The sequence below is a fragment of the Hypanus sabinus genome, chromosome 9 (genome assembly GCF_030144855.1).
Source record: "Hypanus sabinus isolate sHypSab1 chromosome 9, sHypSab1.hap1, whole genome shotgun sequence".
Lineage (NCBI taxonomy): Eukaryota > Metazoa > Chordata > Chondrichthyes > Myliobatiformes > Dasyatidae > Hypanus > Hypanus sabinus.
This window is the reverse complement of record NC_082714.1, coordinates 67,814,608-67,840,913: the sequence shown is the minus strand read 5'-3', so window position 1 is coordinate 67,840,913 and position 26,306 is coordinate 67,814,608. Positions and strand designations below refer to the sequence as shown.

The window sequence follows — 26,306 nt, the reverse complement described above, 5'->3', positions numbered from 1 at the left end:
TACAGAAGTGGTCAGATCTAAATGCTACAATCAGATTGCTCCATGCCAGTATCTCTCAGATGGTTCTGAGGCTATTTTATTCATTTAACATCACAACTGAAGCTCATAATCAAGTGATTGATTTGTCAGCACAAATCTGAATGAGTACATTTATACTGAAACAATTCTCAGTCAATAGAATCTTCGAAGAAAAATTCTCAAACTTGTTCTGCTCTACATTGCTCTCCACACCATCACCCCACCCATAGGAGACTGGGTACATGTACTTCAAAAGGAGAAATTTCCCATGCACATCCACTGGATGGTAGCCTGCTGGCCAGGTCAATACAAGGAACACCAAGGATTCTGCCCCCAGAATAATTCAGTACTTTATTTATGAGCAGGTATGTGGGAACACCAACACAACCTCCTCAAGCTCCTCAAAATTATACTCTCCTTGCTAGCAAATGTAACACTGCTCCTATCCATCAAATCCAAGTTCAGGAACTTTCTACCCAACAGCACTCAAGTGATTCCAAAAGGTAGCTCAAAACCAAGGAGAATTGGGAGCAGGGAATAAGCACTTTCCAGAAGGTTGAAAAGTCAGGATGATTCTGGTTGGGTCACAAAACTGCTTACAAAATTTCAAACACTTTGGTCAACCATTGTGTAAAAATTGGATTAAATGAAGAAAGACATGCCAATTTGCAAATAGCAATTGACACCAAAGATTCCAACACAAGTGGAAAATTTTGAAACAGTCTCAAAAATTACACCACGTACAAACAAGCTGGAGGAACTCAGCAGGTTGAGCAGCATCTGTGGCAACGAGCAGTCAACGTTTCGGGCTTGAGTTCTGCTGAAGGGTCTCAGCCCGAAACGTTGACTGCTTGTTTCCACAAATGCTGTCCGACCTGCTGAGTTCCCCCAGTTTGTTTGTACGTGTTGTGATTTGAGCACAGCATCTGCACTGTACTTTGTATCAAAAATTACAATTCCTTCAAGTGTAATTTAAATGTCATTAGTGAAAAAATGCACATTTCCCACCTTCAATGGAAACTAAAGCCAGGAGGATCAACTGCTGAGGAATCATGTTTTTTTAAAAAAGGAAAAATCTTATGAAAATGTGCATATACTATACACACAATATTTATCAAATTAAAGGAACCCCCACCCCCACTAGAATGTCTTTGTCCCATACCACACCAATGCCAAATGAGGAGCACTTTGTAAAATTGGAATCTACACAAGTCTGCTGAGTCAACCAAAACTCATTAAAGAGATTTCACCACCCAGCTATAAGAGCTGGCTTTCTACATATTGTTACTGCAAGATCAGGTTTCTAGTATAAAGTCATTACATTGTATGTTTTTACAAATAGATACACTGTAAAAAACAGAAGGAACACACTGGATGACTAAACAAATGGAATACAAAGCCCTGGTAAAACTTCTGAGATTAGAATTGTAAGAATATAACAAAAGCCCCTTACTTGACATTACTTCAAACATCTAGAAGTGATGCCCGAAACTGCTTCTCTCAGACAGTGACAAAATTTGACAGTTATTAAATAATAATGACAGAAGATTCAAATTTTAAAAGTCATTTAGTGTTCTGATGGAATAATTAAAAGTACACCTTTCCCCAACAAAAGACTTACTTCAACTTAGTCTCACATTAAATAAGTACACAGACCTACTACTTGCAAATAGCCAACTACTTTCCATTATCCAAAAAAAAATCATCACAGGTCAATTGGATGTGACAGATTTGTTGGGACAATTAGAAAACTTAGTCTGGTGAGATTATGCTAGAGAATCCGGCAGTATAAAAACTGGACATTTCGCTCACATCAGCCCTGCCAACATTTTTGCCCATCTACACCAATTCCATTTGCCCACATTAGGTTCATTCCCAATGGCTTCCTTACATAAGCACCTGACTCATTTAGTATCCCTTCTTAAACCTTCTCTGACCTCTTCAAACAAAAACTCAAGCAAATTAGAGAGGCAGGACTCACAGACAAAGCCCTGCTCTATGATTGACCCCTTACCATTCCAAATCCAATTACTTGGATCTTTTGCAATAGTTTTGCTACCAGTACAGTTATCTGACTGATCCTTGCTGCCCTCTTTAAAGGACTAGTTATTCTCCAAACATCTGTACTTCGGCAATAGCTATTAAAGATGCAACTATCTGCCAGTGCCCTGGCTATCTCCTCACTTGCATCATATAACAACCTGAAGGATCACATCCAGCCCTAGGAATTCATCACCTACATGTCCAAAGCTGTCCAAAATCTTCTAATTACCAAGATGCTCCAGGTCATCCCTCTGATCAAGAAGAAGTGCTCTTTCCCTGACCACCTTCCTGCTAAACTTGGAATGTCTGGGGATTCTCCTTGATCTTATTTGCCAATTTGACCTTTTCTCAAATCTCCAATTTCTTTCCCACATTTCCTCAAGCCTCCCTTGATCTCAGTTACTTATACCCGCAATGTTACCTTGATTTCCTCCCAATTCATAGACGTTAAATCGCCTCAAAACAAGAGTTTCTTCTTAAATAGATACACACAGATCACGAACAAAATGTACAAGAGATAGAAAGGAATTACATTATGTAAAAGAGGCATTTATTCGTGAACTATGCAAGAAAGTACAAAGCATTCTCTGAAGAGACCTACTTCCATAAAGGATGTGTTATAGAGTATTCAAAGATAAAAAGGCTTATTATACATTGTAGGTGAGGAGAGGGATGGTGATGCTCCGCAAACTATATTTGAACTAGAAATTCTTTTGCGCAGTTTAACATCAAATTACAGAACTTATACACTACTAAAAGGGCTTGCAATTATACAATTTATTGGCACAATTCCAAGACTTGTTTTTCCCCTATTCTAAGAATGCAATAGGTCAATAGAGATCACATTTCAACTTCCTGGCATATACTACTGAAAATAACCTATATACCAAGCCTGCAAAAGTTCCTTCCAAATACACCCCAATAGCACCACAGTGGCCTCGGGGTTAGCATGATGTTATTACAGTTCGGGGCATCGGAGTTCAAGGCCTGCATCCTCTGTGGAATGCATGGGTTTCCTCCAGGTGCTCCAGTCTCCTCCCACAGTCCAAAGACATAGGTTAGTGGGCAATTTTAAAATACCCCATGATTAGGCTGGGATTAAATCAGGGTTACTGGCAGCACAGCTCAAGGGGCCAAACAGGCCTATTCCGCATTGCATCTCTCAATAAATTGTACAACAAACTGTTTTCCTTGAAATAAGCCTTCCTATGTTAATAAACACAGCTCTCCTTTACCTTTGTTATTAGAACAGCAGTTATGCAGAAATGTAAAAAAAAATGTACACAAAATTTCAGGTGCAATTACAATTTAAAAAAAATTATATATCCCCAAAGCCACCCCTCTCAGATCTACCCCTTCCCCATTACATTCCAAATTATACCACTGCACCATCATACACTGATCCCAATGGGACAAATATCCTGGATCTACCTCACCCGAGTAGAAAGTTTGCAAAATTCTAAAACTGTCAAAGCTCACATTCCAAACTTCTCCAATTAGCCAGTCAGCTTCCTTTGTCTTGTCAGGGATGCACAGACACTGCTAAACAAGTATCATTAACACGTTATTCTGTGTGAATATTTTCCAATATTAGCTAATACTAATTTTCCTGGGTATGGAGATTTAGGCAAAAAAAAAAGCCCACCAAATATTAATGGCTCAAAGCTAATAACCACAAATTATATCATTTGCCTTACTGGTTGCATAAAAAATGTCAGTCATAAATTGTATAGAAGGGAAGTCATGCATCCCACGAAAATTACCATTCCATGGAAACTACTCTTGAATAACATCCAACCGTTCCAGACATTATTAACTCCCCTGTAAGAGAGAATGTTTCATGACAGCAATCCCAACTTCACTTTTTGCTAATAAATAACCCTGTCACATTTCACTTTAAAAGTGGTCACATTTACCATTTTCTCCGTGCATGTATCATCTTTCACAATTTAATTTTAAAGTTCAGGCGTTTTACACAAAACATCAGGCTTCTAGGCCTATTATTCCACCAGTGAGGGGCGCCCACCGTACCTATCCCTGAATGAACGAAGGAAACATCCCCTCTACATCTGTCACTTACTGCACACGAAGTGCTCCACCAGCATCGGCCGATTATTATCAAGTGACAGACTCCACCCATTTCCCTCCCCTTGTAACACCATGCATCAGTTTGCCGGGGAGAGGCACCAAATATTACCACTGGACTTCAGCTTGGGAGATATACCGCACATCTGCCCAGCGCCGTGTCAGAACGGAGTTCTCTCCAATATACCTGGCCACTGCTGTGCCAATCAAAGGGGCCTCACTATATATTTGCCCAATAGCCTATCGATCCCCGAGCTTCCATGGTATCTCTATTTGTCCCGATACCAGGTAAGGCTCCGCCAGCATCCGTCGCTGTAAGTAGCTACTCTTGTACCGGTGCAGAAGCCTCCCTTTGCATCACTCACCAGGATAGTGAGGGGCAAAGAAACTGTTCTCAACGTACAGAAGCCCTCAGACCCAGCCCTACCCGGCCCGGCCCGGCCCAGCCAGGCGCAGCATTTACCTTCCTCTTCCTGCTCTCCGCAGTCCCGCTCCACACAAAGCACTGGTAAATCACTCGCAGGCTCTGCTTCCAATTGTCCGCCTTAAAACTGTTCACATGGGAGCACCCGGCCGGACTCATGACAGGAGCCGCACCACAAGCACTGCCGCCACCACGCAACCTCGGGCCACAATCTATCCCCGCACTGCCACCTCCTTCGCCAACCCGTTTTCTACCCCCCCAAAGTACCGCCCGCCGCCGTCGCGGCTCCGATTATTTATATGAAGAAAAAGCCCATAGCGTCGGCAAAGGATGATGGTCGTCAGGCGATAGCGGCACGGGGGGGAGGGGAGCAGACCAGCCGCACTGCCGGAAAATACGCCCACTCCTTCTATTCTCATTGGCTCAGTGCCAACGCCCCTTGGCCCAGTTGCAGCTCTGATTGGTCACCAACCCATCCGTCAGCTGTCGGTCCAGGTAAGCTTCGTTTTTCAGGAGGTGGAGAACAAACTCGCAGTGCCGCCGGAATTACCTCCTAGCTTTCTGTCTTGATTGGACAATTTGCTTTCCTTTTCATCCAGTTTCTCCTCCGATTGGTTGGTTGCATGTCCATCATTGGGAGGAGCTGTATTTGAATTTGCATGCCATGCTTCCGTTTCCTGTTGTAAGCGTTTCCTGTAAATGGTGAGGCGGTAGTGGGTCGCCTGTTACTGCTTCAGAGTTTTGGGAGTACCTGCTTGGTTTTCACCTGTCCTTAGCTAGAACAATTCTGAACATGGAATTGGCGAACAGAACCTATCATTTTCATTCTCTTGTGCCTTCATTTTTGTTAGTTGTCGTGGATGCTGTGGGAAGTGAGGTTTTAGGCCGGTGTCCGTGGATTTATACACACACACCACTGTTTTGAAAGAATCCCGTTACGTTATCTTCTGGGTTGATGTTTCAGGCAGCTTAAGAAGTGGGTAATTTAAAGAGAAAAGGCTAATACTTTGTTTATTTTTCATCTATCCATCCATGTTCTGTCGGCCAAGTCGAGCGCTTGTTACCCATCCACAGGATGCTTTAAAGAGGTTAATGCTGCCTCTTGCCATAACTAACAACACATATTTTATGCAGAACACGCGCTGATGAGTATTAATGACAAAATGATGCAGTTTAAGGGTTGTGAGATAAATGTTGGCAGTGGTATTGGTTTATAAAATATTTTATCCTGTCAGGGTTTTGAATTAGCATCCGGCTGGACAAAACAGAAATCAAATTTTTTCTTCAGAAGAGGAAATTAGTAGCCTTCACCCACTGGCTTTTGTCACACTTTATAGCAATGTGGTCACTGTGTAGTTGATGGTGAAATCATCCACCTTGTGTGGGAATAATATCACCATGTAGCTATAATGAAATAATTGAGGCCATAAAAATAAATGTTCCTGCCTCCATTACAGAAGGAAGAGAAATCAAGGATCTTGTGAGACTGAGGTGCAAAGTATTTTGTATATCATTACAAAGACAAATTGAAAGGACAAAAAGAAAACACAAATTTACTGATAGGCTGTAATGAGTTGGCTAACAACAAGTATTAATACAGCACAAGCATTCATGAGAACTAATGACAGAATGATGTAGTGAGCTCTATTTAAGGTTGTGAGGTAGAAGTTGGCTGTGGCATTGGGTTATAGGATATTTTACCCTGGCAGGGCTTTGGATTAGCAACTGGCCATATAAGAACAGGAATCCATTTATTTTCCTCAGCGGGAAATCTGCAGGCCTCACCCACTCTCATCTTTTGTCACATGGGTCCCACTGATGCAGTTTTAAATCAGTGGGCGCATTAGTGCTGATCTTCCAAAGTTTCCTAGATACTAAAATGGTCCTGGTATTTTACCGGGAAGCAAAAATAATACCATTTAAAAATCAAAGGGAAGTAAGGTACCAAACCATAACCAGTGAGCGTGTTCTATTAGCACGTGTAATGAACCTCATCATTCTTCAGGCGTGATCAGAACAGACAAAACCAACACAGGCAGAAATATGTAAGATTTGAGTTTGCAGTGACTGGAGTAAACACAGGGAACTTAATATAAAGTATGTGCAGTTTAAAAGGCAGATGTTGAGATGTCATGTAAAGGATTGTTTTCAGATCGACACAGAGGTACAGGGAGATATAGCATGGAAGTGTGATCTTTGGCCACAGGATCTGAACTGCCTATCAATTACTCATTTACAGTAATTTGACATTAATCCCACTTCTATTCTCCCCACACTCCCAGCAATTTCCCTTTCATTCCACCACTCACCTGCACACTAGGGACAATTTACACTGACCTGTTAACCGACTGTCATGGCTGGGAAGCCCATATGGTCAGAGGAAGAATGTGCAATCTCTGTGCAGCAGTGCTGGATCTGTGGATTGAACCTGGCTGTCAAACATCGTGAGACTCGATCAGTGTGTTGCTGTGCTACTTTCATTAACACAGACTATCTATAGGATAGAGAATGAGTTAAAACAGGCTGTTTTCAGAGCTGTGATGATTCTCAGTTATTTGCAATTTATGTTAATGACTTAAATGAAGAGTAAGGATGTGACATGACCAAGTTCACAAATGATACTCTAAGAAAGGAGGAAGGCAGCAGAAAGGAAATTGTAGACCAGTTAGTGTGACCTCAGTGGTTGGTAAGATGTCGGAGTCAATTATTAAGGATGAGGTTATGGAGTACTTGATGACACAGGACAAGATAGGACAAAGTCAGCATAGTTTCCTTAAGGGAAAATCTTGCCTGACGAACCTATTGGAATTCTTTGAGATTACAAGTAGAATAGATAAAGGGGATGTTGTCTATTTGGACTTTCAGAAGGCCTTTGACAACATGCCACACATAAGTCTGCTTACCAAGTTAAGAACCCATAGTATTGCGAGAAAGTTACTAGCATGGTTAGAGCACTGGCTGATTGGTAGGAGGCAGCGAAAGGGAGTAGAAAGATGCTTTTCTGGTTGGCTGCCAGTGACCAGTTGTGTTCCATAACGAACAGTGTTAGACTGCTTTCTAATTTAGATGATGGAATAGGTGATTTTGTTGCCAAGTTTGCAGAAGATACGAAGATTGGTGGAGGGGCAGGTGGTGTTGAAGAAACAGATAGACTGCAGAAGGACATACAGATCAGGAGAATGAGCAAGAAAGTGGCAAATGAAATACAATCTTGGAAAATGCATGATCATGCACTTTGGTAGAAGAAATAAATGTGCAGACTATTTTCTAAACTGGGAGAAAAGCCAAAAATCTGAGTTACAAAGGGACTTGAAAGTCCTTGTGCAGAACACCCTAAAGGTCTAAAGATTAACTTGCAGGCTGAGTCGGCAATTGCCATGTTAGCATTCATTTCAAGAGCAGGAATGTGATGCTGAGGCTTAAAGGACGCTGGTGGGGCCTCACCTTGAGTATTGTGAACAGTTTCGGGCTCTTCCTCAGAAAAGATGTGCTGGCATTGGAGAGGGTTCAAAGGAAGTTCGCAAGAGTGATTCTGGGGATGAAAAGTTTAGTTTATCTTATGAGGAACATTTGATAGCTCTGGATCTATACTCACTAGAATTTAGAAGGATGACGGAGGATCTCATTGAAACCTTTCAAACATTGAAAGGCCTAGACAGAGTTGATATGGAAAGGATGGTGGGGGAGTATAGGACAAGAGGGCACAGCCTCGGGATAGAGGGGCATCCATTTAAAGCAGATGTGGAGAAATTTCTTTAGCCAGAGAGTAGTGAATTTGTGGAATAATTACTACAGACAGCTGTGGAGGCCAGGTCATTGGATGTCAGGGGTCCAATGGTTCAGTTTGATCAGGGTAATGTAAGTTCTCATTAACCATTTATATTGTAATAACTTCATTCTCATATTAATTGATTGTTTTTGGGCTTTCAGGCATGCCATTTCCCACTCAGTTTCTTGCATGTCCTCCTGAACTTCCAGTCTCCATGCCTCCAGCCTGTCAATGGTGGACTCCTTATCATATGACATCAAAGCTGTATAGAATAAAGAAATCGGACTCCTCCCCTTTATGTTTAGAAGTGTAAGATTTTCAAGATGGAATAGTGGTGGTTCAGATACTAAATGTTTATATTTTGATAATATGAAATGTCTCGTTGCAAATATTTTAAAAAGTGTTTTTTAGGAAGTTGGTATGTCTGACACAATTGATCAAATGTAATAAGATTACCATTCATATAAAGGTCCTCTACTTTCTGCACACCTTTGTCTGCCCAGATTCTGAAACTACCACCTGCTCTTCCTGCCCTGAAGTATGTGTTGCCCCATATTGGGGAAAGCGAGAAATGGGAGGGGTGTCTTTAATATGCTGATGTGCTTTACACCAGATGTCAATAGTATTCTGGAAAGGAATATCAAATTTAAATAAGTGGACAAGAAAATGAAAATAATGTGGGGAGCATGGGAAATTATTAACTTTAATACAAAGAATGGAGAACAAAATTGTTTTTAAACTGTGAGAAACATCTTGCAAACATCAAAAGATGCAAAGTGTATTGGTCAGTGGATAAATGCATAGCAGAAACAATTTGACATGGATAAATGAGGGGTTATCCACTTTGATTCTAAAACTAGAAACATGGTTTATTGTTTGAAGGATGATAGATTGGAAAAAGAGAAAGTGCAGCAATCACTGAATAGCCTTATACTCTAGTCTCTGAAAGCAGGTGTTTTCAAGTTTAAAGTTCAATTTATTATCGAAGTACATATTCTACTTTCTTGCAGACATTCACATTAGAACCAAGAAATACTATAGAATCACACAAAGAACGACAAACAACCAATGTGCAAAAGAAGACAATGTGCGCAAAGACAAAATCATAATAATAATTAACAAATAAATAAATAAATAATACTGAGATCAAAGGTTGCAGAATCCTTGAAAATGAGTCCATAGGATGTGCCATCAGTTCAGAGCTGAGGTGAATGAAGTTATCCACACTAGTTCAGGACCCTAATGGTTGAAGGTTAATAACTGTTTCTGAACTTGGTGGTGTGGGATCTAAGTTTCCTGTGCCTCTTTCCAAAGGGCAGCAGCAAGAAGAGAGCATGGCCTGGGTGGTGGGGATCCTCAATGATGGATGCTGCTTTACTATGGCCATATTCCTTGTGGATGTGCTCAGTGGTGGGGAGGGCTTTGCTGATGATGGACTGGGCTGTAACACCACTTTTTTAACAAGTGGTTCCATTCTTAAGCAGTGATATTTCCATATCAAGCCATGATGCAACCAGTCTGAATACTTTCCACTGTGTCTGTCGAAGTTTTATACTTGTCCCTTCTTTATAATGTGCTGGTCCCAGGACAGATAATCTTATAGAAACATAGAAAACCTACAGCACAATACAGGCCTTTCGGCAGATAAACCTGTGCTGAACATGTCCCTACCTTAGAACTACCTAGGCTTTACCTATAGCCCTCTATTTTTTTAAGCTCTATTTCATCATCCAGGAGTCTCTTAAAAGACCCTATTAACCACCTCCACCACCGTCACCGACAGCCCATTCCACACACACCACTCTCTGCATAAAAGACTTACCCCTGACATCTCCTCTGTATGTACTTCCAAGCACCTTAAAACTATGTTCTTTCATGCTAGCCATTTCTGCCTTGGGGAAAAGCCTCTGACTATCCACATGATCAATGCCTCTCATCATCTTGTACACCTCTATCAGGTCACCTCTCATCCTCCATCGCTCCAAGGAGAAAAGGCCAAGTTCACTCAACCTATTCTCATAAGGCATGTTCCCCAATCCAGGCAAAATCCTTGTAAATCTCCTCTGCACCCTTTCTATGGTTTCCACATCCTTCCTGTAGTGAGGCGACCAGAATTGAGCACAGTACTCCAAGTGGGGTCTGACCGGCGTCCTATATAGCTGCAACATTACCTCTTGGCTCTTAAACTCAATCCCATGATTGATGAAGGTCAATGCACTGTATGCCTTCTTAACCACAGAGTCAGCTGCTTTGAATGTCCTATGGACTTGGACCCCAAGATCCCTCTGATCCTCCACATTGCCAAGAGTCTTGCCATTAATGCTATATTCTAATATGATAATGCCAAGGAATTTAAAGTTACTGACTCTCTCCACCTCAGATCCCCTAATGTGGACTGGTTCATGGACCTCTGGGTTCTTCCTTCTGTAGTCAATAGTCAGCTCTTGTTTTGCTGATGTTGAGAGATTGTTGTTGAGGGCCCACTCAATCAGATTTTCACTCTCCTTCCTATATTCCGATTCATTACCACCTTTGATTCAGCCAAAAAAGTGGTATCGTTAACAAACTTAAATATGGCATTGGAGCTGTGTTTAGCCTCACAGTTATAAAGCAAGTAGAGCGGGGGGGGGGGGGAGGGTAAGCCCACAGCCTTGTGCTGACAGCAATTGTAGAGAAATTGTTGTTGCCAATCCAAACTAGGAAATCGACAATCCAGTTGCACATGGAAATATCAAGGCCCACGTCTTGGAGCTTATTGATTAGTTTCAAGGGAATAATCATGTTGAATGCTGAGCTGCAGTCACTGAACCCTGACATATGCACCTTCACTGTCCAGATGTTCCAGCAAGTAGTTAGGAAGACAAATACAGGATGAATTTGAAATTCCCTTATTCTGAAATTCCAAAATCTGAAAACCTTCAAAATTCCAATTTTTTTAGCTCTAACATGACATCACAAATGGAAAATTCCACAAGTTGCTGGGAAAGTTCCCAGACGATGTGCACTTCAGACCATTCTGAGAAGTCACCTCACATATGTAATGAACAGAAATTACTGAAAAATAGAAAAACACTGTGAAGCGAGAAATGAAGATCTCGAACATATCCAGCTTATTGGTGTGCTGATCATGAAACAACCAAAGATCTATCATGACAAACTGAAAATTGAAGGTAATTGTGAATATTCAATAGACTGGTTGCAGAAGTTTAAGAAAAGGCATGACATTACATCTTCAAGGAATTTGCTGATGATGAAACTCTAGCAACAGAATAACTCCATGATGCTGATTGTTTTTATACCTTATGTAAAAACCACAAAAAAATTAAAATACAGATACAGTGTACTGTAACCTTTTAATCAAAATGTGGCATTGTCAGTATTGACTGAAAGCCTGCCGTTGTTTGTCGGTGTTTAACAGCTGATTCGGGTATTCTCCCGATGCTGCTGTGCTGCTTTTGTTACTCAGTACACATTATATTTTCATAATAATTCTTGCTGTTAAGTACATATGTGTAATGAACAACTGTAAGACAAAGATTGCTTACCGGTGGCACATAAATTCAGAGTCGGAAATGATGGCAATCTCAAACTATCTCATTATATATTCCAAAATCTGAAACACTTCTAGCCCCAATCATTTTGGAATAAGGAAGTATTCAACCTGTACTTATTCAGAGTCGAAAATGATGGCAATCTCATTATATATTCCAAAATCCAAAATCTGAAACAATTCCTGCCCCAAGCATTTGGGATAAGGGGTATGTTGAGGATCTGAGTACAGGGTAGGATCATGAATGTCCTGCCATAGTTGTCCAGCATCTCTATGATATGTCATCCGGAATTTTATGAGCAGTTTTGGTGTCCTCATTTGGAGAAGCATGGAGGGACTGCAACAAAGTTTATGAGCTTACAGGTTTACACAGAAACATAGAAAACCTACAGCACAATACCGGCCCTTCAGCCAACAAACCTGTGCCACACGTGTCCTTTCCTTAGAAATTACTTAAGGTTACCCATACATAGCCCTCTGTTTTTCTAAGCTCCTCGTACCTATCCAGGAGTCTCTTAATAGACCCTATCGTATCCGCCTCCACAACCATCACCGTCAGCCCATTCCACACACTCACCACTCTCTGTGTAAAAAACTTACTGCTGACATCTCCTCTGTACCTACTTCCAAGCACCTTAAAGCTATGCCCTATTGTGCTAGCCATTTCAGCCCTGGGAAAAAGCCTCTGATTATGCACACGATCAATGCCTCTCATCATCTTATACACCTCTATCAGGTCACCTCTCATCCTCCATCGCTCCAAGGAGAAAAGGTCAAGTTCACTCAACCTATTCTCATAAGGCACACTCTCCAATCCAGGCAACATCCTTGTAAATCTCCTCTGCACCTTTTCTGTGGTTTCCACATCCTTCCTATAGTGAGGTGGCCAGAACTGAGCACAGTACTCCAAGTGGGGTCTGACCAGGGTCCTATGTAGCTGCAACATTACCTCTTGGCTCTTAAACTCAATCCCATGATTGGTGAAGGCCATTGCACTGTATGCCTTCTTAATCACAGAGTCAACCGGCACAGTAGCTTTGAGTGTCCTAAGGACTCGGACCCCAAGAGCCCTCTGATCCTCCATACTGCCAAGAGTCTTACCGTTAATACTATATTCTGCCATCATATTTGACCTACCAAAATGAACCACCTCACACTTATTTGGGTTGAACTCCATCTGCCACTTCTCAGCCCAGTTTTGCATCCTTTCAATGTCCCACTGTAACCTCTGACAGACCTCCACACTATCCACAACACCCCCAACCTTTGTGTCATCAGCAAATTTACTAACTATCCTTCCACTTCCTCTTCCAGGTCATTTATAAAAATCACGAAGGGTAGGGGTCCTAGAACAGATCCTTGAGGCACACCACTGGTCACCAGCCTCCATGCAGAATATGACCCATTTACAACCACTCTTTGCCTTCTGTGGGCAAGCCAGTTTTGGATCCACAAAGCAATGTCCCCTTGTCCCATGCCTCCTTACTTTCTCAATAAGCCTTGCATGGGTACCTTATCAAATGCCTTGCAGAAATCCATATACACTACATCTACTGCTCTTCCTTCATCTATATGTTTAGTCACATCCTCAAAAAATTCAATCAGGCTCATAAGGCACAGCCTGCCTTTGACAAAGCCATGCTGACTATTCCTGATCATATTATTCCTCTCCAAATGTGCATAAATCCTGCCTCTCAGGATCTTCTCCATCAACTTAACAACCACTGAAGTAAGACTCACTGGTCTATAGTTTCCTGGGCAATCTCTACTCCCCTTCTTGAATAATGGAACAACATCCGCAACCCTCCAATCCTCCGGAACCTCTCCCATTCCCATTGATAACACAAAGATCATCACCAGAGGCTCAGCAGCCTACTCCCTCACTTCCCACAGTAGCTTGGGGTGCATCTCATCCAGTCCCATCGACTTAACCAACTCGATGCTTTCCAAAAGTTCCAGCACATCCTCTTTCTTAATAACTACATGCTCAACCTTTTCAGTCCACTGTAAGTCATCGTTGCAATCGCCAAGATCCTTTTCCGTAGTGAATACTGAAGCAAATTACTTATTAAGTACCTCTGCTATCTCCTCCGGTTCCATACACACTTTTCCACTGTCACACTTGACTGGTCCTATTCTCTCATGACTTATCCTCTTGCTCTTCACATACTTGTCGAATGTCTTGGGGTTTCCATAATCCCATTCGCCAAGGCCTTCTCATGGCCCCTTCTGGCTCTCCTAATTTATTTCTTAAGCTCCTTCCTGCTGGCCTTATAATCTTCCAGATCTCTATCATTACCTAGTTTTTTGAACCTTTCGTAAGCTCTTCTTCTTGACCAGATTTACAACAGCCTTTGTACACCATGGTTTCTGTATCCTACCATCCTTTCCCTGTCTCATTGGAACATACCTATGCAGAACTCCACGCAAATATCTCCAAACATTTGCCGCATTTCTTCCATACATTTCCTGGAGAACATCTGTTCCTAATCTATGCTTCCAAGTTCCTGCCTGATAGACTCATATTTCCCCTTTCTCCAATTAAACGCTTTCCTAACTTGTCTGTTCCTATCCCTCTCAAACGCTATGGTAAAGGAGATAGAATTATGATCACTAGCTCCAAAATGCTCAGCTCTCTGCCACTGAGAGACCTGACACCTGACCAGGTTCATTTCCCAATACCAGATCAAGTGCTGCCTCTCTTGTAGGCTTATCTACAAACGTTTGTACATATTGTGTCAAGAAACCTTCCTGAACACACCCCATCTAAACGCCCTCACTCTAGGGACATGCCAATCGATATTTGGGAAATTAAAATCTCCCACCACAACAACCCTGTTATTATTACATCTTTCCAGAATCTGTCTCCCTATCTGCTCCTCGATGTCCCTTGTTACTGTTGGGTGATCTATGAAAAACACCCAGTAGAGTTATTGACCCCTTCCTGTTCCTAATTTCCACCCACAGAGACTCCATAGACAATTCTTCCATGTCTTCCTCCTTTTCTGCAGCTGTGACACTATCTCTGATCAACAGTGCCATGCCCCCACCTCTTTTGCCTCTCTCCTTGTCCTTTCTGAAACATCTAAAGCCTGGCACTCGAGGTAATCATTCGTACCCCTGTGCCATCCAAGTCTCTGTAATGGCCACAATATCATTGCCTCAAGTACTGATCCACACTCTAAGCTCATCCACTTTGTTCATAATACTCCTTGCATTAAAATAAACTCATCTCAAATGATCAGTCTGAGCGCATTCCTTCTCTGTCACCCGCCTATCCTCCCTCTCACACTGTCTTCAAGCTTTCTCTATTTGTGAGCCAACCACCTCTTCTCCATCACTTCAGTTCGGTTCCCACCCCCCAGCAATTCTAGTTTAAACTCTCCCCAATAGCATTTGTAAACCTCCCCACCAGGATATTTGTCACCCTCAGATTCAAGTGCAACCTGTCCTTTTTGTACAGGTCGCTCCTGCCCCAAAAGAGGTCCCAATGATCCAGAAATCTGAATCCCTGCCCCCTGCTCTAATCCCTCAGCCACATTCATCTTCCACCTCACTTTATTCCATACTCACTGTCACATGGCACAGGCAGTAGTCCCGAGATTACTACCTTTGTGGTCCTGCCTCTCAACTTTCTTCCTAACTCCCATGTAGTCTGCTTTCGGGACCTTCTCCCTTTTCCTGCCTATGTCATTAGTATCAATATGTACCACGACCTCTGGCTATTCTCTTTCCCACTTCAGGATATCGTAAATGCAATCAGAAACATCCTGGACCCTGGTACCTGGGAGGCAAACTGCCATCTGTGCTTCTTGCCTGCATCCACAGAATCTCCTGTCTGACCCCCTAACTATAGAGTCCCCTATCACTGCTGCCATCCTCTTCCTTTCCCTACCCTTCTGAGCCACAGGGCCAGACTCTGCCAGAGGCACGGTCACTGTCGTTTCCCCCAGATAGGCTGCCCCCCCAACAGTAAACAAGCAGGAGTACTTATTGTCAAGGGGTCGCTTAAAGGTTATTCTCAGATCCCTGAGATAGAAGGCCTGCTAATTAGAACCATGCTCAAGAGAAATTACTCCATCCAAAGGATCGTGAACCAGTGAAGTAGTGAAGGCAAGTCATTAAAAATGTTCAACAGGTTGATGCGAAAGTCATCAAAGCATTTAAGTGTATTGAAGTGAATAATCAGCCTTGATTGTGTTGTATAGAAACTGCCTAGAATTTCCCAACCACATAGCCCTCTATTTTTCTAAGCTCCATGTTCTAAGAGTCTCATAAAAGACCCTATTGTATCCACCTCTACCATCTTCCCTTGCAGTGCATTCCATGCACCCATCACTCTCTGCATGGAAAAACTTACCTCTGACATCCCCCTTGTGCCTACTTCCAAGTACTGTACCTTAAAACTATGCCTCCTTGCGTCAGCCATTTCAACCCGAGGAAAAAGCCTCTGGCTATCCACATGATCAATGCCCCTCATTTTAAATACCTCTATCAGGTCACCTCTCATCCTCCATAGCTCCAAGGAGAAAAGACCAAGTTCACTCAACCTATTCTCATAAGGCATGCTCTCCAATCCAGGCAACATCCTTGTAAATCTCCTCTGCACTCTCTCTATAATATCCACATCCTTCCTGTAGTAAGGTGACCAGAACTGAACACAGTACTCTAAGTGGGATCTAACAGACTTGTATAGCTGTAATATTACCTCATGGCTCTTGAACTCAATCACACAGTTGATGAAGGCCATCACACCATGCGCCTTTTTAACAACACTGCCAACCTGCACAACAGATTTGAGTGTCCTATGTACATGGACCCTAAGGTCTCGCTAATCCTCCCCATTGCCAAGAGTCTTACCTTAATATTATATCCTGTCTTCAAATTTGACTTACCAAAATGCACAGCTTCACACTTATCTGGATTGAACTCCATCTGCCACTTCTCAGCCCAATTCTGCATCCTATCAATGTCCCACTGTAACCTCTGACAACCCTCCAGACTATTCACAAAACCCTCAACTTTTGTCATCAGCAAACTTCCTAGCCCACCCTTCTACTTCTCATCCTTGAATTTCTCTCCTCAGGTGTCTGGTAATGTATTCCCATTAGAGAGCTCTGAATAGAATAGAGTCTGGTGTTTTGCATGCAAATGACATGGCCCACAAGTCTACCCGAGTAACCTACATTGTAACTTTTAGACAGGATCTTATAATATCTCACCTCATCTGATGCTAAAACCCTAATCTCTATTCTTATTACCAAAGTTATTGGCATTTCAATAGACAAGCAAAATTTCATACAGTTAATACATACAAATCACTGGAGGAACTCAGCAGGTCAGGCAGCATCTATGGAAAGGTATAAACAGTTGACATTTTGGCCCAAGACCCTTTACCAGGACTGGAAAAGAAAGGGAAAGAAGCCAAGATTGATAAGTCCACAAGATCGATTCTTGGATTCTGTAAATTGTCCTATTAGTGAAAAGTTGGTAAAGATGGCCTACCTACATATCATCTGTTAGCCACTTCCTAATTCATATCAAGTCCTGTCCACTCACAAGCCTCGTGGTTACTGAGTTCAGTGACATTTTCCTTGTTTTTAAATCCCTGCACTGCCTTATATTCCTGACCTCTCTAATCTCCTCCAACCTTATGCCTCCAATTTTGGCCCTGTTCTTACATAATTTGAATAGTTCTGCTATCACACCATACCTTTGGCTGCCAAGAGCTTAGTTCAGAAATTATTCCCTTGCTCTCTATGATTCTTTTCTCCTTTAAGGCACCCCTAAAATTCATCTTAAGATATGCTGTGGTTCAGTATAAAAATTGGCTTGAGGATAAAGGCCCTTTGGTTGTTTAATGAATTTAAATATGTTGTTAGAATAACCTTCGACGCCATTCATACTGGTGACTGCATTATTTTAGCAGAAGAAGGTACTGTATATAGATTATGGAGTCATTGGGTTATGCAGGCCCATCACTCCAATGCGTCCATGTTGATCAAAGTGCCATCTAATCTAAACGCATATGGTCCAAATTTATTCAAACCTTTCCTATCCATGTCCCCATCTAAGTGTCTTCTTAAATATAATTGTACCTGCCTCTACCATTCCTCTGGCAGCATGTTCCATGTAGCCACCATCTTGTGTGATAAACATGTTCCTCAGATCCTTTAAAGCTTTCTCCTTTCACCTTCAACCTCTGCCCTCTAGTTTTAGATTCCCCTATTCTGGGAAAAAGACTGTGACTATTTACCCAAATTCTGTACCGTATAATTTCATAAACCTCTTTATAGCACCCGTCAACCTCCTTTGCTCAAGGGAAAGTATTGCAGGCAATGCTCTTGTAGATCTATTATGCACCCTCTCTAGCTTAATCATTTTCTTCCTGTAGAGCAGTAACCAGAACTGCCCACAATACTTCAAGTAGAGTGGCAATAAGAACTGCTCACAATACAGTCTAACCAATGTCTTGTAGAACTGTAATATCCCTACTCTTGTATTCAGTGTCACAAGTGCTAAAGGCAAGCATTCCATACATCTTCTTCACATTTGAATTATGAAGACCAGAAACTAGCCCTTGAGCAATCATATAAAGACTTTCGCAGGTGAACATGGTGCTTTTCAGTTTCTTGAACAGTATCATACAATCCATTATTCAAAGGCTCAAAGGTTCATTTATTATCAAAGCATGTGTCCATACACAACTCCGAAATCTGCCTTCTCCAAATAGCCACGAAACTAAGAAAGACCCTGAAAGTCATTCAGAGAGAAATATCAAACCTCCCCCCATACAACAACGAATGGCATTCTGACCATCACCCCCCCAACACAAAATGGAACAGGAACATTGACCCCCCCCAAAAAAAACAACCTCCCTCCCGCACAAAAAGTTAACAGGACATCAACCCCCAAACACCCTCTCCACACACAACAAAACAGAAAAGGAATGGGCAATAAAAACCATAGAATAAGGTCTGATAAAAGTCCATTGTCCATAAATGCAGAACCATGATACCATCCTACGATACCACCAACACTCGTGGAACGAGAGGGACACCACACAAGGCTGAGGTTTAGCTACCTGCCACAGCAAGCCACACAGTGAAAGGCCGTTCACAGATTCCTTCTGAGGCAGGCAGTCGGTGCTGAAACTCTCGTTCGCCCACATTTGCCTCGAAGTCTCAATCTTCCTCGACACGTTAACCAATGAAATGTAGGTACTGAGGGGATGTCAGGGGTAAGTTTTTTTATGTAGAGAGTGGTGAGTGTGTGGAATAGGCTTCCTGTGGCGGTGGTGGAGGCAGAAATGATAGGGTCTTTTAAGAGACTCCTGGATGGATACATAGTGCTTAGAAAAATAGAGGCTATGGGTAAAGCCTAAGTAGTTCTAAGGTAGAGACATGTTCAGCAAAGCTTTGTAGGCCAAAAGGCCTGTATTGTGCTGTAGGTTTTCTATGTTTCAATCTTTATTAAGTTTATTGATCTTATTGTCCCCAAGAATGGAGCAGAATTTTGGCATTGTGATTTTTTTCTTGGAGCTTCTTTAAAGGCTATTGTTCAAAGAAAATGGCTGTTATGGTTACAGTAACACTAGACAACAAAGATCTTGCTTCCTGAATACTTTTGGATGTATCTTGGGGATTTTGGCTACTGATCATGAGAATCATGAAATTTCCCTATCATGTACCATTTTTTTGAAATTTCTTATATTTTTAATTTCATTTTATAATTCAAGTCAAAATAACTGATGCCAAGAATAAGGAAGACAGTTTTGTTGGTTCACATATCAAACAGATCATCAACATCAGGCAATTCAAAAACTTCTAGTGGGACCAAAGAAAATCGCATGGAAGCATACAAAACCATGCAACACGTCATTAAAGATTAATTTTCTGCATTCCCGTTTAGACTTCTTCCTTGCAAATCTTGGTCCTGTCAGTGACAAGCATGGTGAATGGTTTCACCTCGACATTGTGGTTATGGAGAAATGGTATCAGGGCAACTGGAATCGATAAATGCTGGCTGATTATTGTTGGACATTTACAGCAAGTGAGAAGCCTCAGACACTGAATACAAATGAAAATCATCAACAAAATATTTTTATCTTTACTTTACTTTATTGTCACCAAACAATTGATACTAGATCATCACAGCGATATTTGATTCTATGCTTCGCGCTCCCTGAAGTACAAATCAAAGTAAATATAATAAAAAAAGGGAAAGTAAGATAGTACAAGTCAGGTCTGGATATTTGGAAGGTACGGCCCAGATCCAGGTCAGGATCTGTTCAGCAGTCTTATCACAGTTGGAAAGAAGCTGTTCCCAAATCTGGCTGTACGAATCTTCATGCTCCTGAACCTTCTCCCGGAGGGAAGAGGAACCAAAAGTGTGTTGGCTGGGTGGGTCATGTCCTTGATTATCCTGGCAGCACTGCTCTGACAGCGTACGGTGTAAAGTGAGTCCAAGGATGGAAGAACTATAGTTTAGTTGAACTATTGCAAAGCATCAGCACCATTATGCAATTAAATGCATTACATTCAATAAAAGTTAATTTATTGTTTCTCCAAATTCATACATGATACAAGTACTCTGAAATTATATTTGTTTTCAGCTTCAAGTGGTCTATCATAAACAAAAAAATAATTCTGAGGAAGCAACTCTTCCAAAAAAATTTGTTATCCGGTATTATCAGTTGGTAGCATCAACTTCTGAATCTTCAAGATATAACAGTGTCCTTGGGTAATCACAGAGTTTATTAGACTGAATTATCATAGACAAAGCAGCACTTTCAAAAAAATGTATTGTCCAGTGAAACCCCACCATGCAGCCACAAATTACAGATCTCTGTATGAGAAAGTAGTCCTAGTTTGTACTGATTAAACAATCTCCAAGAATGAGGTTACAACTGTGTAAAGATCTTGTTTAATTTTAGACTTTCTGACTTTTAATGGAGAATCTTAACTGATGCAACCACTCCTCCCTGGATGGCTCGGCCTCACCCTCACAGAAAATATCCAAATTCATGAGTATAATACAGGGAAAGTTTACAAATGATCCTTACTTTCTACAGGTATACAGTGGAGAGCATTCAAACTGGCTGCATCACTATCTGGTATGGGGCGGGGCTTCTGCACAGGATCAAAATAAGTTGCAGAAGTTGCAGAATATTATGTATTGCAATGTACCGATGCCATATAACAACAGATTTCACAATATATGCTGTGCTGTTAAACCTGATTCTGATTCTTAAATCAGAAGTTTTAGTTCCCTAAATTTTTTTTGAATCTTAACAATCTTTAAGGTTGAAAGCAATGCCTGAGACCATGCTTGTAGGGTAGACCTACATAACATTCAAGTTCAAGTTTAATTGTCTTTCAACTATGCATGAATACCCATGAACACAGCCAAACGAAACAGTGTTACTCTGGGGCAAAGGGGCAAAACACAGTACTAATACTCACACACAGCACAAGGCACATATAGCACATATAACATATCAGTAAAATACAGTCACACAAAAAATATATAGTCCAAGTCCCTGAGTCCATGAATATGGCAACAGTCTGCAGTCGAACACAATACTGCTGCCAAGCAAACACTGGGGGATCCAGCTTGGATGCCACCCACACCATGTCTGGTGAGCACACCAACTCCGATGCCTCTCTCCTAGGCACAACAAAATCATGGCTTGAGGCCTAGTCCTCACCATGACCGAGGCCATGCAGATTCCCGACCATCCTGCATTAACAATGTCTAACAGTGTGTTGCAATTCACAACAAAAATATTCACGGTCAGACTGAACACAGCCTTCACACACCAACTCCTCCAATACCTCTCTGACGCCGGCAATCCAAACCAAGTCCAGCTCCTTCAGTTTACCCGCCGATGAGCAATTCGCTGATGGGGTAGACCAGCAGTACTTTAAGTTCTTAATGTCTTGCAATTGTAAAAAATATGTTTAATAAGGAGAATAACATCTCTGATTGGCCCCGTTCACTTGGCTTGTGGTTTAAGATGACACTATTGAACACGGGCAGCCGCCTACTGTGGTTTTCAAAGCAAGACGTTTGACTAAAGACCCTATAAAATACCCTATTAATAACACTATGTAAATGGATCACCACAAACAATGAAGAAGCCAGTGAAGGCGAAGCTGATCTGAGGGTTGAGGCTTGCTGGTGCAAAACAGAGTCAGAGCAAGGTTGAGGCCTGTTCCCGGAGAAGTTGGAGTGAAGTGGAGAAGGTGGGATTTTGGAGATAAAGTTGCAGCAAGCGGTGTAGAGAGAAGTTGAAGTGGAGATGTTTCTGAGTCTGTCCACCTAAACTGGGAGCAGATTTGGAAAGGTAGAGAATGGGCCAGAAACAGCCCCGAGCATATTGCTGCTGCAGGTCTGGGTCCAAGTGTGCAGGACAACCCAGTGCTTGGTCGCTGGGCCTGATAGACTGGAAAGGCAGGGTGTCAGGACTGGAGGCAAAGGTTGACCCCATTCTGCTCAGCAATGTTTTACTCTGCTTTCCCTCTCTGAAACTGCTCTGGCCACTACACGCTCCATGTCTGCGAACCTCACGGTGATTTGCCCCACTAAGTGATTAACTGAGACTGAGGCCCTGGGCCTTTTCTGGCTGCTCTGGGATTCAGGTCTATGGACTAATTTGGTTCGGAATGCTGTTTTATTGTTTGCATGATTTGTGCATTTTTTCTCTTTCCCTATACATCAGTCTTTTTTAAAAATTGAGTTCTTTCGGGTTTCTTGTGTTGTGGCCAACTGTAAGGAGATGAATCTCAAGGTTGTATTATTTATACAAGTAACCATATAACAATCACAGCATGGAAACAGGCCATCTCGGCCCTCCTAGTCAGTGCCGAACTCTTAATCTCACCTAGTCCCACCTACCCGCACTCAGCCCATAACCCTCCACTCCTTTCCTGTCCATATACCTATCCAATTTTACCTTAAATGACACAACTGAACTGGCCTCTACTACTTCTACAGGAAGCTCATTCCACACAGCTATCACTCTCTGAATAAAAAAATACCCCCTCGTGTTTCCCTTAAACTTCTGCCCCCTAACTCTCAAATCATGTCCTCTCGTTTGAATCTCCCCTACTCTCAATGGAAACAGCCTATTCACGTCAACTCTATCTATCCCTCTCAAAATTTTAAATACCTCGATCAAATCCCCCCTCAACCTTCTACGCTCCAATGAATAGAGACCTAACTTGTTCAACCTTTCTCTGTAACTGAAGTGCTGAAACCCAGGTAACATCCTAGTAAATCGTCTCTGCACTCTCTCTAATTTATTGATATCTTTCCTATAATTCGGTGACCAGAACTGCACACAATATTCTAAATTTGGCCTTACCAATGCCTTGTACAATTTTAACATTACATCCCAACTTCTGTACTCAATGCTTTGATTTATAAAGGCCAACATTCCAAAAGCCTTCTTCACCACCCTATCTACATGAGACTCCACCTTCAGGGAACTATGCACTGTTATTCCTAGATCTCTCTGTTCCTCTGCATTCCTCAATGCCCTACCATTTACCCTGAATGGTCTGTTTGGATTATTCCTGCCAAAATGTAGAACCTCACACTTCTCAGCATTAAACTCCATCTGCCAACGTTCAGCCCATTCTTCTAACCGGCATAAATCTCTCTGCAAGCTTTGAAAACCCACCTCATTATCCACAACACCTCCTACCTTAGTATCATCGGCATACTTACTAATCCAATTTACCACCCCATCATCCAGATCATTTATGTATATTACAAACAACATTGGGCCCAAAACAGATCCCTGAGGCACCCCGCTAGTCACCGGCCTCCATCCCGATAAACAATTATCCACCACTACTCTCTGGCATCTCCCATCTAGCCACTGTTGAATCCATTTTATTACTCCAGCATTAATTCTTAATGACTGAACCTTCTTAACTTTGATACTTTGATAATAAATGTACTTTGAACTTTAGAAGCTGCTGTGATCAAATGGTCTTACCAGAAGACATTTGAATTGATAAAGTCTCTTCCACAATGTTGGGACATTTCCAAAACATTTAATTCTAATGAAGTGTTACATTTGTCTCCTTGATTGATGATGACTTGCCTTCACTTCATCCCATTTGGTTCTACGATGGATGGATGGACCCACAGACTCTACCACAAGAGGGAGTTAAGGTACTTGACAGAGCAGACAGTTTGGAAGGTGTTTCATTTCTGGTGCTGTTTAGCCAGAGCTTTTCTGTAAGTGGTCAAAGGTCAGAGATTTCTGGAGTAACTTGGGGTATCACAAATTTTTAAGAAGGGCTTGAGATCATTCTTGAATTGTGTCCTGGTAATATCTGCCATGAATGAGCTTGGAATAGAGAGTCTGTTCTGGGAGTCTGGTGCCAAGCATACAAATAACAAAGTTTGCACCTCTCAGCCAATTAAGTTTATCAGGAACTTTGGCCTCGGAAAGGACACCAACGTTGGTTCATTTTCAATAGATCTAGAGGATTTTGTGTCGTAGTATTAGTAGCTCTCCAGGGTTTAAAATGTCTGCTGCAAGTAATCGAGGCCATGAAAGCAGTCAGCAGGGCAGTGATCACAACTACTCAGCAGACTATATTCTTCATGCAACGTTTGAAATCTAGCTCTTAAAAAGCTTTTCTTGAAGTAGTCAGGGATATGTTCATCAACGAGCTTGTTTTGTGGCTGATAACTGGAAGTACTGTACGTGCTTCTAGAGAATAATTCCAGAAGTATTTCGTTTTCTTTGATGCATGTTGAAGTTCCAATCCAAAACCATCTTTGGCTAATTAGTTCTTGGATCTCTCAGTTATTCTCATCAAGCCAATGCTATCTAATACAGCAGCAAAGAATCTCTTCTCTGGTACTAATCAGCATAATGCAGCAGTCTTGACACCCCTGTTGCTTGATGGTAGTGGATTTGGCTGTGAGACGCAGTTGAAGAAGAGTTTTCTTTGGGTAAGTTCATGGTTGATTTTTCAGTCTTTGTGTATAGTTTTTCATTGATACTATTGCATTTCTTTGTTCTACTGTGAATGCCTGCAAGAAAATGAACCTCAGGGTAGTATGTGGTGACATATACATACTCTGATAAGGTTCTTTTCCTTTGGGCTTTGATGGAACAGTGTAGGCCAGGCATGGGCAAACTACGGCCCGGGGGCCATATGCTTTTTAAGCTTTTTAATCCGGCCTGCAGAACTTGATGAAATTATATTAATAAACCTTGTTAACGTTTTTCCCCGCAATTCTGGCGTTTTCCCAATAGATGACACACTCTATATACATTGACCTTTGTTGAGGTGCAGCGTATTACTCCACATTTGCGCTTTACTCTTTGTTCGGCTCGACCTATTTGTGTGAACAGGCATTCAGCGTCATGAACATCAACAAAGCCAGTCACAGATCCAAGTTAACTGACCAACACCTCAGATCCATCCTGAGAATCGCCACAACAAAACTAAATCCAGACTTTGATGCGCTGGCTAAAAAGGGAGACCAACAACACTGTTCCCACTGAAATTAAAAATAAGTTTCTTCGTTGTATTATGTAAAAAATGCATTTGAAAATATTTTTTTCAATAAGCCTTACATGTTTCATGTCATTTCTGTTAAGTGATGGACATGAGTAGTGCGCAGGTGCATGTACGTTCTCAAAATAAAAAATGTGCTCCAGATCAAACAATGCGCTCCGCATACTGGTGCGCTGTCACTGTTCTGTCCTTGTGCTGGTCGTTGTTGAGTTTTGGCACAGGGGACAATTGAATAAGAAGGAGCAGGACAAGTAGACCTGCATCTCCTACCATTTTTGAAATAAAGACAGTCAGGAGGAGAGTGATGATAATATCTTGAAGGATAACAGAATTTTCAGTGCTTTAAAGTAATAACTGTTACTATTAAAAAAAGCTGTATTTTATTCATTTAATTTTCAGTGTTTTAAAAGTCATTTCAATAAATTGCTAAATACCATGGGACTTCAAAGACAGATATTTTGTTGTAATGCATTTGTTCATTTTCAATTGAAATTAAAGCACATGTTTTCTACATATCCCATGATATTTTATTTTCTCTTATGAGGTGTATTACCAAAACACTCCATCCATCTGCTCCTGGTCCGGCCCCCCTGTCAAATTTTAGAACCTTTTGTGGCCCAAAAGTCAAAAGGTTTGCCCACCCCGGTGTAATAAGTCAAAGAAAGAAGTTAGAATTGGAGTAGAACTGAGAATTGAGGTGACCAGGGACCAAGGACTTGGAGTCAAGCAACACGCACGATTTCCAGCATCTGCAGGTTTTTTTCTTGTTTGTGGAAGGACTTGGAGTCATCTGCATGGACTGAACAGAGGTGAGACATTATCCAATATGTGTTTTCTTTCTATAGCGTAGAGGAGACCACATCAGGA

At 41.7% G+C, this 26,306-nt stretch overlaps 1 protein-coding gene across 3 annotated transcripts in view; it reads right to left on the bottom strand.

Annotated features, from left to right (window-relative positions):
* Positions 1–5,407, bottom strand: part of usp22 (ubiquitin specific peptidase 22) — a 203,755-nt gene extending 198,348 nt beyond the window's left edge. The window contains exons 1-2 of one of the 3 annotated variants that reach the window (XM_059979852.1): positions 4,610–4,726; positions 3,825–3,882 (exon numbers count right to left, since the gene is read on the bottom strand). In XM_059979852.1, the coding sequence (XP_059835835.1) occupies positions 3,825–3,854 (30 nt within the window). In that variant the 5' untranslated portion in view covers positions 3,855–3,882; positions 4,610–4,726. Of the gene's footprint in view, positions 1–3,824; positions 3,883–4,609 lie in introns of all 3 variants that reach the window. The other 2 variants (XM_059979850.1, XM_059979853.1) reach the window with 2 other exon arrangements.
* Between the last annotated feature and the right edge of the window lie 20,899 nt (positions 5,408–26,306).